This window comes from Oryzias latipes, chromosome 9 (assembly GCF_053564925.1).
Source record: "Oryzias latipes strain Hd-rR chromosome 9, Olatipes_Hd-rR_3.1".
NCBI classification, from domain to species: domain Eukaryota; kingdom Metazoa; phylum Chordata; class Actinopteri; order Beloniformes; family Adrianichthyidae; genus Oryzias; species Oryzias latipes.
In genome coordinates this window covers 2947852-2962736 of record NC_136245.1, presented here as the reverse complement: position 1 = coordinate 2962736, position 14885 = coordinate 2947852, and the positions used below count along the sequence as shown (strand labels likewise).

The 14885-nt window shown below is 40.0% G+C and overlaps 1 protein-coding gene across 1 annotated transcript; it reads left to right on the top strand.

The window, feature by feature from the left end:
- Positions 1 to 5660: 5660 nt before the first annotated feature.
- On the top strand, positions 5661 to 8161 carry LOC101165787 (uncharacterized). Its single transcript, XM_020701108.3, has 6 exons — positions 5661 to 5804; positions 5890 to 6161; positions 6233 to 6374; positions 6448 to 6694; positions 6870 to 6964; positions 7866 to 8161. Exons 1-6 carry the CDS (start codon positions 5737 to 5739, stop codon positions 8092 to 8094), a joined length of 1053 nt encoding a protein of 350 aa, XP_020556767.1. The 5' UTR covers positions 5661 to 5736; the 3' UTR covers positions 8095 to 8161.
- The last annotated feature ends 6724 nt before the right edge of the window (positions 8162 to 14885 follow it).

The following is a 14885-nucleotide window of genomic DNA, read 5'->3' as shown; positions in this document are numbered from 1 at the left end:
CATCACTTCCTGTCGTTTTTACCCGTCATTCTCTGCATGACTCCATGATCCGTCAGCAGGCTGGTCTCCAATGACGGCGGACCGCTTCAGGTTTGGAAGCTTAGACCGGTTCTGCTCACATCAGCTCCACCTGCACCCGCCCAACGGAGCTCAGACAAATATGTAAACTTGATCAACTGAATCACTGATGAGAGCAAATCCACATAACAGTGAGATCAATTCATCCAAATCCTCCGCTTGTGCTCCTGTTAAACATCAGGAAGTCCTAATCAAAAAGATCCTGAAGGATCCACGAGGAAGAAAGCCACACTCAGGCAGACATCTTTAACATGACGTCAAAGCAGAGCGCCACCTGCTGATGCCGCCACCTGTTTCCTTCTAAATAAACTGATCCCAAAGTGATTACGGTACATCGCTAGAGGAGACACGCCCACTTGGGAAGCCTGGCCAACGGTGGCGGAGCGTAACGCCATCTTGGTGAGGTCGTCAATCCCACATGACAATGCTTTCTATAGCCTTTGGTGGCATCTAAGTAGCTTTTATATAATTTACATTTATATATATATACATAGAAATATATTTTATATATATATATAAGCACATATGTTGTTAAAAAGGAGAAACAGTCAGCCTTAAAAGCTTAAACTTTAATGAAACTTACATAGTTGCAGGACTTCTTACAAATAAAATAAATGACAAAGAATTTTTAAAAATAATTTCTGAACATTTAGAAGTTTTAGATCTCTGACATATAATTTAAATTATTTAGAAAAGCCCCACAATAAATCAATTATAATATTAATAAATCAATAATAAGTCAACAATAAGTCCAAAAGTCAACAGTAGATTTACCGTACTGATTCATGTGAGTCATCAATTTGCTGTGTTTCTGGCTAATATTCATTTTTCTGCTTTTAGAGTTGTGTAGTTTAGCAACATGACCTTGTCTTAAACAATAATAACTTTGAACAAGTAACTTCAACAAATCAAAGTATTGATTGTCAATGCCATATTGGCCGTCAGTGAAATGAACCTGTAAATTTAAAGTATCAAGAGCTCCAAACTCTAACTTGACCACGTTGATGATCACCTGCACGGGGCACATGCGCCTTGCTGAATGGATATTCTGGGACCCTTGAAGGTTCTCTCTACCCCTACAGGGATATCCAACACCTTGAGATGGAATAACAAGACCCCCCGTTGTCTTTCAGCTTCCCCAGGTGATACATTTCATTTAGCTGGAAACTTGAAGGTACGACACCAAACAGTCCAAACACTCATCCTATGTGACCTGAGTCCTAACCGTCCTAACCATGAAACCAGCAATATAGGCAACAATATTGACCAACAATTCCAAATGCAAAGGAAGGACCCATTTGCTGTAGTTATGTTCAAACACTGTAGACTCTTCCACAAAAGGTGACGGAGTATCCCGGTTGGTTTTGGATGTCTTGGAAGCTGTCAGGCACATTGTGTTGTCCTGACTGGCGATGTTGCCTCTTGAACCAGTTTTCACCCCACTGTGAACCAAAAGGCGCTCGAATGTGGCATTGAACTGCCCACATGTTGGGTTATTCTGACAAATTCTGCAACAACTGAACTGAAAAAAGTGAGAGCATTTCACATATAATCCACCCTCTGTGCTAGAAGTAATTGTGGATGGAACTCTCCACACTGCCATGAACCAGCCTTCACTGCCATTAGTAATTACTGATGAAGTCAGACGACAAGAACTGTGACGTTTACATAGTTGCACGAACTGCAGGGCCAAAATCACACACTTGCACACCATAGTGAACAACTTAAAAATCAAGCCCTTGTACCTGCCCTCCGAATGACTTTGAAGAAAAGTTCTAGGTGATCCTGGCTGAGTTTATGTCAGGAGGAAACTTTGCATTTGTAGGACTTCGGGCACCAAAGCCAACAAACTTTCGATGTTTATGAGAAAACCCAAAACACTCATAAATCTGAAATAAAATTATTTAAATAAGATTACCAACAATGAATCAGTTTCTAAAGAGCACTGTTTTTTAAATTAAGAATAGTAAAGACGGTCTTCCTAATTCTTAATCGGAGGAACAGAATCCTAGTAAAGAAACATTTAGTTTCTCCAGAAGATGAAAAGTTAGTGTTACAGGTTTTTAGTAAACAACAGCATGAACTGATAGAAAATGAATTAATTGCTGATGAGGAAGTTAGATAACCTGCATGAGGAATGCATTGGAGTTCCTTCCGGGGCTTTCAATGACTACAAGAAAAGACAGATTTCCTGAAGTTTTACATTGAAATCTTCCCAAGTTTTTTCACTAATGAGTTTTTTGCTGCCAGGTCACTGCAAATTTCTAGAATTGAAGATGTCAAATAAAGGATCCAATATCTGCAAATAAACAAAGCAATGCTTTTAATGTTTGATACTGGATTTTTTTTAGACAACTCTCTATTCATGACCAGGATATTTCAAAATGATCTCAAGGAATTACGTGATGTCTCCTTAAGCGATGTAACTCATTGGTCTGAAACTACGTGATCAGACCCAACTTCTGATCATGTGATCAGATCAGGACATCTGTAGTCGCTGCACTAACCTCTTTGTGTTCATTTGTGTGCAGGTCCAAGGACATTACTTTAGAAGGGCTTTCTCAAAAACGGTTTGGTTGTTTCTGAGATTGGAGCCATTTCTGTTTCACAGGGATGCAGTGACCTCAACTCTTTGGGTTTTTAGTAAAACAACTTCAACTTGTTGAGAACCACCAATGATTGTTTTCATGTTAACTTTCAGTTTTCTTACAGTTACTAATTCAACCCTCCTCCTTTATCCGGGCTTGGGACCGGCAGAGTGCTTGTAGAAAGACACTCTGGCGGAGTTACTTTTTTTGTGTGGGAAGCCGGAGCACCCGGAGAAAAACCCACTAATGAATGGAAGAGCTCGCTAATTTAAAACTATGTGTTTGCAGTTTTTTACAACATTGTCTTATTTTTTTTGTCTTGTTTGGGTTAGTTTATTTTTAGCTGACCTGTCACTATAATACAGAAGTACAATGTACTATGTGGACGAGCTCATTTCCATTCTGTTAATAATATAGTCTATAATTTATTTTTTGTTTAACTTTTCAGTTACTAATATTAAAGTACATTGTACTATCAGTGACTTTATTACTATTCTTTATATAATACATTTTTATTCAATTTTATTTACAATTCCACTTTTAAACATTTTAAATACTAATACTAAAGTACATTCTACTGTGTCTGGCATCCTATCATGATGCTGTATCATCATCACCTCCTTCTGGGGATCAAAGTCCTATTTTTTTCTACAATATCTGTTTTTACAGTAACTTGAACACAGGTGGCTCTGGGCTGAGGAGTTGATTCTAGAATTTACTTGAGCCAAAAAAAAAAAAAAAATTTACTTGAGCCAAGGGTGAAGCAGAATCTGTTCCAGACTGGGGCGCCTTCTTGGGTTTTGGATGAAGCATTGCTTCATAAAGTCTTTGCAGTCTTTGGAAAGGTTTTGCCTGAGTTGGAGCTTTTTCTCCATGAGTTTAGTTGAACTGAAGTTTTTGTTGTGGAGGCATTCAAACAGGACAATTCCCAGCTGCCACACTGTTGTGGGTCTAGCGCTGTACGTGTGTTCATACCACCATTCTGGAGGGGCGTGAATCTCTGTTCCATAAAAGGTGGTGTATTCTGAATGACTCTCTGTGAAGCAGCTGACTCCAAAGTCAATTAAACGGACTTGTGGGGCGCCTGAACTCATGTCTATCAAGATGTTTTCCACTTTGATGTCTCTGTGGAAAATCTTTTTGTCCTGAAGGGAAATGGCTGCTTTCACTAGTTGTTTCAGGATCATCTTGGCTTCTTTTTCTCCAAATGTATCTCTACACTCTTCAACGTAAGTCTGAAGATCCACGGCTGGCATTGGTCTCTCCAAAACCAGGATCAGCTCATGTGGCAGCACATACCAGTCTAGCAAGGCGATTGGTGCTCTGCTGCTGGGGGAGTGTGATGTTCCACTCCTGAGTTTCAGCATCACAGCCACTTCCCCAGATAACTGTCTTCCCTCTTCATCCACGTGTTTGCAGTACTGGTATTTATTGGGGACGTGTTTGATGGCAACGTCCAAATGATCTGATCTGCGATAGCCAGCAAACACAGATCCACAACCTCCTTCACCGAGTGGATGCAGTTCTACATATTTAGCCTCAAATCTAAGCTTTGGGTTGTCTTCTTCAGCTGGGTTTCCTCTGAATCTTTTGTTCAGCGGTTGTTCCAGATAGCTTGCTTTTCTCTTTCTGTTATGGTCAGGAATATAGAATGCAGATTCATCCTTTAGGGAAGGAAACTCAAGGTCCCTTCTTCTCTTTGTCGGTGTTGCAGATTCTTTGTCATAGTCAGAGATTTTTCTTTTGGCGCATCTTTGCTTGAGTTTAGCTTCATCATGAAATTGAACAATGACTTTTAGTGGGTCACTGTGAAATGGAGGATTTTGATGTTTGCTTCCAAGGAAAGCGACTTTCCTAAGAAAACTGCCCTGATTTTGAAACATGGTTTTCAAAAAGCTTTAACACTGAGAAGAGAAGAATTTCAGTCTTTAAAAAGACTACGAAGGTCTTCCTCTCTCAGTGAAGGCTCAGGGGAGTCAACCTGACTGGGTTAGCACCTCTATAAGAGCATTCGGTTGGTATAGTCATCATGATGTCATATAGCAGTTGGTCACATGCTGTATGTCATGTTGCCTAGCAACATGACTCTAAGGCATCATCAAAGGGCCTTGATGATGCCTTAGAGTCATTATGTCATGTTGCTAGGCAACGGAGCTTTTTTCTTAGGACAGAATTGGAATGATGCAATCACTAACAATGCATCAGTGCTCTCCAGCTGTTCAAAGAATGAGAAAAGTAAATGTTGAAAACAGAATTAAGAAAAATATAGAACGAAAAACGAAAAAAGAACAGAAGAAAATGTAAAGTAATAAAACATACATTTATAGATAAACACATGTATTACACATAAACATTATTGCACTTCCATACTTCCTGAGGTCACCATCAGCTTCCTTTCCGGGTTGTTCCTCCTGTTTTCTTAGGAAGTGGAGACGCTGGGCCTTCTCCACTGCTGCTGTGGTGTTTTCAGTCCAGGAGAGATCCTCAGTGATCTGCACGTCCAGGTAGCTAAAAGAGTGAACCCTCTCCACACTGTCTCTATTTATGTACAGTGGGAGTCTGAAACTACGAGATCAGACCCAACTTCTGATCATGTGATCAGATCAGGACATCTGTAGTATCATTTGTGTGTTGGTTTATTATATCACTAATAAATAATACAGCATGTGCACTGTATCTGATTAATACTAAATATTTAAAACATATTAGATTACTAATAATTAATATATAATTACTATAATTACTATAAACCGTATCAATAAAAAATTGAATTTGATTCTGGAAATTACTGATGTTACACAGCTCCACTTTACACAGTTTTGTTTTTTTGTGTGTTTTTTTCTTTTGTTGCTAAACTGCAGCTCTTGTTTTTCACAAAATGATGAAAATGTTTCAGATTAAAGTTAAATTAAAGGCTTATTTATTTTTAATTGTAGTAAGAATATGATCAACAGTCCGTGAAGGCCCTGAAGGCCTCATCACCACGGCAACAACAGCTTTTCAAAACTTCAGTTGAAGTGAGAACAGCAGGACATTTTAAGAAAGAGAAGAAGAAGAAAAGTCTGCCGTTATGATGAACAACAAAGAAACTTCTATTTTTTTAGCTCAAATCCAAAGTTTGGAGGAGGAGCTTCAGAGGTAAACTCCAAACTCTTTTAGCAGGAAATCTTTGAGAAAGCAGTAGAAGAAGTTGTGGTCTTCTGTGTTCCTCCTCCTGCTTCAGATGCAGACTCCCACGTGAAAAGCTGAGGTCTGAGAACAGGCTGCTGTCAGCTCAGAGCTGCAGGCTGGAGGAAGACCGGAAGGACATGGAGCAGTTCCTGCCGCACCACTCCGCTGAGTTGGACAAGCAGATCCAGGACATGGAGGAGCGGCTGAAGCTGCAGCAGCTCGCCCAGACACCAGAGCTGCAGGCTCTGAAGCTGCAGCTCCACCAGGAGAAGCTGCAGCTTCAGGAGAGGATGGACCTGCTGAGCTCTGAGGTCACACAGCAAGGTGAGCATCCAACATGCTCCTCCATGGAAAGCTGCACACCTCCTCTCCTCCTCATCTGTCCTCCCTCCCAGCCGCTAGAATGAAGGAGCAGCAGGAGGAGCTGAAGCAGCAGGAGGAGTTGAAGCAGCAGCTGCCCGGCGTGGAGCAGCAGCTGCTCCAACGAAGATCTAAAGTCCAATCTGCTAAACTACAGCTGTGTTCAGATCCCAAACAGTAAAGCTGACAGAGAATCCAAGCCTGTCCATGTTGGATGGACCGCAGGCTTTGACTCTTTGTCCTCCAACAGACATGAAGCAGAGGAGACGGAGACATTTAACAGGCTCCTGGAGAGCCGGCTGGCACAGATGATGGAGGAGAAGAAGGAGGAGCTCAGAGAGGTGAAGGAGAAGTCAGAGCTCCTGCTGCAGCAGAACAAAGCTTTGTTCAAGGAGAAAGGCGTTCTTCAGGTCTCTCTCAGGAACTACTGCAGTGAGGTGGAGGAAGTGAAGGCCAACATGAAGAAGGACTCGCTGCAGATCCTCAGTCTCAGAAAGGTATGAGGACCTCTGATCTTTACCAAAAGCTTTTCATCATCTCTAAGCAGCTGTTGGAGGCGGAGCCAAAGGAGGGCCGTCCCACCACTGCTGGAAGTTAGAGAGTTTGTGTCTGATGACTCAAAGATGGAAGAAGCTGCTGCTGCTTCATCTCATCCCCGTTTTACACCTTCAGGACGTGGAGGAGCTGAGCAGGAGGCTGCAGCTGCTGAAGACGGAGGAGGGGGTCAGGACGCCACAGAGCGCGCTCCAGCTGAAGAACGCCCCCAGGTACCAGACGGACCTCCTGCTGCTGCAGCAGATTTCTCTGTTTGGCCTCACAGACGATTGAGCTTCTCCAGCTGAAGTCAGAAAAGATCATAAAGTTTTAGTTTATGATTAGCCTTAGGAGAAGTTTGAGTTTAATCCATGTGTGTTAATTATTCTTTATTTCTACAATTTATTTACATTTAAATAAAACATGTTTGGAGATGACTTTATTGGAAGAGACAGACTTTTGCTGCATCAGGACAAAAACTATCATGAAGTTCATGACAGCTGTTAGACTGACGCTCCTCCACTCTGACACTTTCTGATCCTACATCACAGAGCTCCTCTGAATGTTATTAAAAACTTAACACAATAAAAGAGCATCCAGAAAAACACTTAAGAAGATAAAAGTCCCAAACAATCAATAATGAACTTTTATGGATGTCAGAGCAGAACTCCTGGATGTTTGAACATCTGTGAAGAAGCAGGACTGCAGTCTGACAGAACATGACCAGCAGCTGGAAATGAAGACTCACCTGGACTTTAGCTTTCAGTCTGGAAGTTGTCATGTTCTTGATAACAATCCAGGTTTGTCTTCATGAACCGTGTCTTTGTTCTCTAAAAAGCTCCTTCATGACAGAGGAGCCATCTTCTCTCTGAGCTGTGAGGCTGGATGCTCCTCTGGTTCTACCTTCTAATTCTGACCTGAAGGTTCTTCAAAATGGACCTGAAGGATGAAGCAGACGTTACAGATTGTTCCAGAACCTTCTGAAAGGATCTCTGAGAGTTTCATGTCATAAAAACCAGCAGAAAAACCTCAGTCTGAACATCATCAGACTTCAGTTTTTCCTCTTCTCTGTGGAACAAACGGCTGCAGGAACTTTCCTTCCTTCACATGAAATTTTCTGCTCTGCCGTTTCAGGAAGTCTATTATCTCACCCATGAAGCATCAGCGTCAAACCCCCCCCACTGCTGCGAAGGGGGGTCAGCAGCAGAGAAGGACTAAAGCCTGTGAGAGGAAGCAACCTCAGAACTCACAGACCCCCCCTCCTTCTGTCCAGAACTCTCACAGACCTCCACGAGCCCAGATCTACGACCAGAAGCTGTTGGAGATTCTGCAAAGACAAGACCATCAGAGTCCTTCAGGCTGACCCGGACCCCCTGCAGTCTGGTTCTGCAGTCTGGTTCTTCAAATAAATCTGCACATCTGCAGCTGCAGACCTGCCTCCTGCATCCACTCGTCTCTCATGGACAGTTCAGGCTAAAATGTTCAGAAGGTTTATTTAGTTCCAAACTTTCCTTTTCTTTTTATAATCAACATTAGAACCTCAAAGAGCAGAAGCAGAGACGCTCACAGAAAAAGACAATCAACAGTTTTTCCAGACATCCTGTTACTTTAAAGAAACAACAAATTCTACATCTGAGAAGGAGGAACAAGCTGCTGCTGCAGAGAGCAGCTCCAAGGCCTCATGTCACCTGAATGTGTAAAGTAGTTCTTTGGTTATCTCTTAAATACAGGAGAACATGCTATAAAATTACATTTACTTTAAAAATGTTTGTAGAAAACAAACACAGTAGTAGAAAAACTAAAGCAGTTTCTCATCATCACATTCCTGGGTCATCTGTGGACATACAGACATTTTATAAAACATCAAACTAAACCTTCACCTGGATGTAGTAAACTATGATTATTGATATTATTATGATTGAGTCAAATGAACCACACTAAGCAGAGACAGAAATACTTTAAAATGGAAAAGTACTAAAAACCATCAGTCAAATCCTGCAGAAAGCTCAGAGGAAGCTGGAACCATAAAGTGATGAAGATTAAAAGAGTTTTTATGTGACCAAAGTGAGACTTTGAATTTCCTGAAGGTGAAGCATGAGATTACAGAACAATCTGAGACTAAAATAGACCTGGAATTATTAAATAAGAAGAAACATTAAAAAAGTGCAGAGCATCACGTGGGTTGCTGGGCCCTAAACTTTGAACTCTCAGGAGGATTTGACACTTATCTTTTCTTTTTTATGGCACAACTTTTACTGTGTTCTGGTCAGTAATTAAATCATCTTCAACACAAATGAAAACAGGAAGGATTTTAAGACGCAGACAGACGAATGAAGCTGATCATCGATGATAATCCAATTTAAATTTATTTATATAGCCTAATATTACAACAATAATCACCTCAATGGGCTTTATACCAGTAATTGTAGATTCACCTTTCATTCATTCATCTTCTTCTGCTGTTTTATCCCCTTCTGGGTCACCGGGCTGCTGGAGCCTATCCCGGCCACTTGTGGGCAAAGGCAGGGGTCATCCTGGACAGGTCCCCAGTTTGTCACAGGGTAGAATGTCCACAGTCACACACCTATTCACTCTCACACTCACACCTACAGGGACAATTTAGAGTGACCAATTAACCAATGAAGCATGTTTTTGGACAGTGGGAGGAAACCGGAGATCCCAGAGAAAACTCACACATGCACGAGGAGAACATGCAAACTCCACACAGAAGGGTCCCCCATAGTTGTTCTGGTTCAGGTCCCCCAGCTGGGACTTGAACCGGGGGCGTTCTTGCTGTGAGGCAAGAGCGCTAACCACTAAACCACCGTGCAGCAAAATAAGAAAACACACAAACAGTGCAAAACATTTCACTTCCACAATCATAATGAACATAAAGACATAGAAATCTATAGATAATAACTAAACTAAACTAAACTAAACTAAACTAAACTAAACTAAACTAAACTAAACTAAACTAAACTAAACTAAACTAAACTAAACTAAACTAAACTAAACTAAACTGGGCATCCCTGCCCCCTCAGACCAGGGTCACATTCAGATTTTGGCCCTTTGAGCAAAAAAATTTGGACACCCCTGTGGGCCAAATAAAATATTTTTTCACACTACATGAAAAGCAGAAGATAAAGAATAGGGTTTAATTTATATATCAGTATTTTGATTCTGTATTTATCAAGGTAGCACACAAAAAGTTGGAACGTTTTTCTTTGAGACATGTAAATAGAACAGTGAGGCCTCACTGACCGTTTTTAACTGAAAAACAAGATTTAGCTAAAACAAACATGAAAACAGCAAACTGGGATCCTTAATGAGCGATGTGGAGCTGGTCTTTTGACTTCATCAGTGACTGAATGTTGGGCTGCAGCTTACTCACTGATAGTGTTAAAATGTACGGTGGCCCAGAAGGGTCACAACACAACACATTAACTTTACACACAACACATTAACTTTACACACAACACTTTAACTCACAACACAACACAATAACTCACAACACAACACATTAACTCACAACACAATACAATAACTCACAACACAACACAATAACTCACAACACAACACAATAACTCACAACACATTAACTCACAACACATTAACTCACAACACAACACAATAAATCACAACACAACACAATAACTCACAACACAATAACTCACAACACAACACATTAACTTTACACACAACACATTAACTTTACACACAACACATAACTTAACACACAACACATTAACTTTACACACAACACATTAACTCACAACACAACACATTAACTTTACACACAACACATTAACTCACAACACAACACATTAACTCACAACACATTAACTCACAACACAACACATTAACTCACAACACAACACAATTACTCACAACACAACACAATAACTCACAACACAACACATTAACTCACAACATAACACAATAACTCACAACACAACACAATAACTCACAACAAAACACAATAACTCACAACACATTAACTCACAACACATTAACTCACAACACAACACAATAAATCACAACACAACACAATAACTCACAACATAATAACTCACAACACAACACATTAACTCACAACACAACACATTAACTCACAACACAACACAATTACTCACAACACAACACAATAACTCACAACACAACACATTAACTCACAACATAACACAATAACTCACAACACAACACAATAACTCACAACAAAACACAATAACTCACAACACATTAACTCACAACACATTAACTCACAACACAACACAATAAATCACAACACAACACAATAACTCACAACATAATAACTCACAACACAACACATTAACTTTACACACAACACATTAACTTTACACACAACACATTAACTCACAACACAACACATTAACTTTACTCACAACACATTAACTCACAACACAACACAATAAATCACAACACAACACAATAACTCACAACATAATAACTCACAACACAACACATTAACTTTACACACAACACATTAACTTTACACACAACACATTAACTCACAACACAACACATTAACTTTACACACAACACATTAACTAACAACACAACACATTAACTCACAACATAACACAATAATTCACAACACATTATCTCACAACACAACACAACACATTAACTCATGGCCCAGAAGGGTCACAACACAACACATTAACTTACCTCACAACACTTTAACTCACAACGGAAGTAAAGCAGCAATGGAAGTGCTTTTATTCTGAAATTTGAGCGGCTAACTGCCTAACAGAAAGTAACGTCACAGTGAGCTGTGGAGGGAGCATGATTTTTCTAAAGGAGCAGCTAGCAGCAGTGTTGCCAGAAACTTTCTCTTTATTAAGTTTGTCCTTCCTCTAAACACACACAATATGAACGCACACCCCTCCCTCCGCTGTCACACCCAATGAGTTCTATCACTAGAGGAGACATCACGTGGTTCCTCATGGGAGGAGAGCATCGCCATCTTGGTGAGGTCAAGTTACTGCTGCAGTGAATGCATATGAACACATTTTTTGCGTAATACCACTTCATTGTTTGGGTTTCAACTGCCAAAATCAGAGAACTGAGTCCATGAAGGAGGAAGTATATCATTTCACAGATAAGTATTATAATTTTTTTCTTTTAATGCTGCAGGGGCTTTATTAATAGAACACATGTTGACATGCATCATGCTGCAGGGCTATTATCAACATGCCGCATGATGTACGGCGAATTTGCTGTCGACATAAATGTACATTTTATTTTGCTGAACCTGTATACAGCATACTAGGCTATTATAGTAATATAGATTTATACATTTCTGACTCAGTGACTGAACTTTTCACTATTCAGACTTAAGGAAAAAGTGGATCTTAGCAATAAAAAGAGCTAACCCAGATGGATCACTGTGGTACCAACCAGTAATACAGTCTGACTGTTCAAAACATTTTGTGGAAACACATTTTGATGAGAGGCCAGACTGTTAGCTTGAAACCCGACACCATAACATCTGTGTTACACAAATTGATCACTCACATGAATCAGTATAAATCTATTGTTTTTCTTTGTTGTTGTTATTTTAGGGTAAATCTATTGTTCACTTTTGGACTTCTTTTGAATATTTATTTTATTATTATTATTATTATTATTATTATTATTATTATTATTATTATTATTTTTTATTAATAATAATATTAATAGACTTATATTTTATTATTTATTGACTTATTATGTATGTATTGCTATTATTTATTGTTTGTATTGACTTACTATTGATTTATTATTATTATTATTATTGACTTATTGTTGGGTCAAAGAGGTCTAAAACTCCTAAATGTTAACAAATAATAATTTTTTTATTTGTAAGAAGTCCTGCAACAATGCATTTTCCCCAACAGACACACAAACACACACACACACACACACACACACCCACTCCGCAACACTAGACACCAAGAATGTGGAGAGATGGGGTTTAGTATTTTGGAGAGTTCTGCTTGATAATCATGTTTCCATGTTTGAGATCATAAGATCATCCCAGGGAAAGTCTCTGCTTCAACTCCTGCAGTGAAAGCTGCATCTAAATCTGACGCCGTGTTTGCATCTCTCTGACAGTTTGAAGCCAAAGCCCTTCCCCCGCCTCTCTACCTGCTTTTCCTCTCTACCTGTTCACATCTATGGCAGGCCATTTTAACATTGAAAGGCTAAGTTTGACTATCCGGAATGAACATTTTAGATATCAGCAACGTATTTCTCACTAGTCGTAATTACATTTTGGATAGTTGGAATTGTAATTCAAGATATCTGTAACGTAATTGTGATAGTCGAAACGACCGATAGAGATATCTATAATTCAGTTTTGACTAGCCAAAACTGAATTACAGATATCTGCAATGACGTCATTGAAAACGACATTCAACTCGTCACACATCTTAAATGACAATTGTAGATATCTGCAATTCAGTTTTGCCTAGGCAGAATGACAGTTACAGATATCTCAAACGTCATTATCACTAGCTCCTCCTGTCTTGCACGGGCTGCAGCATTAAAAAGACGATTAAAAATCGCTTCGCCCGCTGGCTGCTCTACGACGGAGATTTAGGGCCACCAAAAAAGTAAAATTAAAAGATTTTAAGTCGTAAATGTACGATATTAAGTGGAAGTGAGCATGATGAGCAGCAGGTGAACGCCACACAGCAGCAGCAGACCGACTAAACTTTGTTGAAGAGGTGAGCTGAATGTTTATTGATAACGTTCTAAATGTTTGGAAATTCGTTAGTTTGATTTATGATTTATTCATGTTTTATCCATCGATGGGTGGTTTGCAGGATCTCTGCAGCCCGAAGCCGTCAGTGTCCCTGCAGATGTCCACCTGAATCCTTTCTTTCTCCATTAAAGACAAGATCTCTACGTTTCTGTGACGCTTCCGTCTGTGGAGGAGCACTTTTTGGCATTTTCAACGTAGTAATGCTAAAATAACAGACTATTTTCATTCCTCTTTATTGTTTTATGTTGGATCGGGACGCTTCATCTGGAGGAGAGGTGTATCTAACACTGTTTACTTCCGCATTGGTGTTCGGATGACAGGTTCATGACATTAGGTGACAGATGTACTTCAGGATATGTGAATGAAAAGGAGAATAAAGGCTGCAGCGGTTCTCTGCACCCACACGTGTCTCTGAGCTCCTCATTTTACAGATGAAACTCCGCTTTACCGACACCGAACCCCGGAAAGCCGGCTCTACTGACAATAATCTGATTTTGATTCGCCAAAAGGTTCAGAATCACTTCGGTTAAAGGTATCCGGAAATAAAGCTAGGCTCCGATAAACGGAAGACTTGGTGTTTTTCTCTTTTCTTTTCTCTCTTTCCGATCGCGGTCAGAAGCGCAGGGGAGATTTCCTCCGCCGAAGGCGATTCTTCCTCGGGGTTCACTTTCCTGATCGGAACCCTAAGCCTCCAGTGCGGATTAAGAACGACTCCAAAACAGTTATTCTGGGGGGGGACACCTTCTCTTTATTACGGTGCTCCGTCCTCCGAACACACAGTATCAACGCACACACCTCCGCTCCGTGCTCACCCCCATCTCAGCACACACACACGCACGCATGCGCGCGTGCACACACACAGACACACACTCCACCACACTTTTATCTCCTAAATTTACGAGATAAAAGTTGTAATTAAAGAAAACAAAACGTTTTTTGTAAACTGGTCCTAAAACCCCGTCGTACTGCTGCAACATGGTGCTAATCAGTGCTAATTACAAGTTAGCAGGTGCGATTTGAATATTACAACAACACGCTTTGCTCCTCCCCTAAAAGTGCGATGCGGACCTAATTTGCATACAGATATCTGTGACGTCATTTCGCCTAGTCGAAACTCTAATTCAAGATATCTGTAATTACATTTTGACTATCCTGAATGAACATTACAGATATCTCAAGTTTCAGATATCTCTATTCAAATTTCATTTCAAGATATCTGTAACTTGATTATAGATATCTACAAATAAATGATGACTATCCCTAACTCCAGTTTGAGATATCTACAATGTCATTTTGACTAGTCATAATTCCAGTTACAGATATCTACAACGTCATTTCGCCTAGTCAAAACTTAATTTAAGATATCTGAAAAGGAACATGTAGAT

Excerpts from the sequence above, each read along its gene's own strand:
- LOC101165787 (XM_020701108.3), top strand. The coding sequence starts at position 5,737 with ATGATGAACAACAAAGAAACTTCTATTTTTTTAGCTCAAATCCAAAGT. Across the intron at positions 5,805-5,889 it reads TTGGAGGAGGAGCTTCAGAG|ATGCAGACTCCCACGTGAAA; the intron begins GTAAACTCCAAA and ends CTCCTGCTTCAG. Across the intron at positions 6,695-6,869 it reads AGATCCTCAGTCTCAGAAAG|GACGTGGAGGAGCTGAGCAG; the intron begins GTATGAGGACCT and ends TTACACCTTCAG.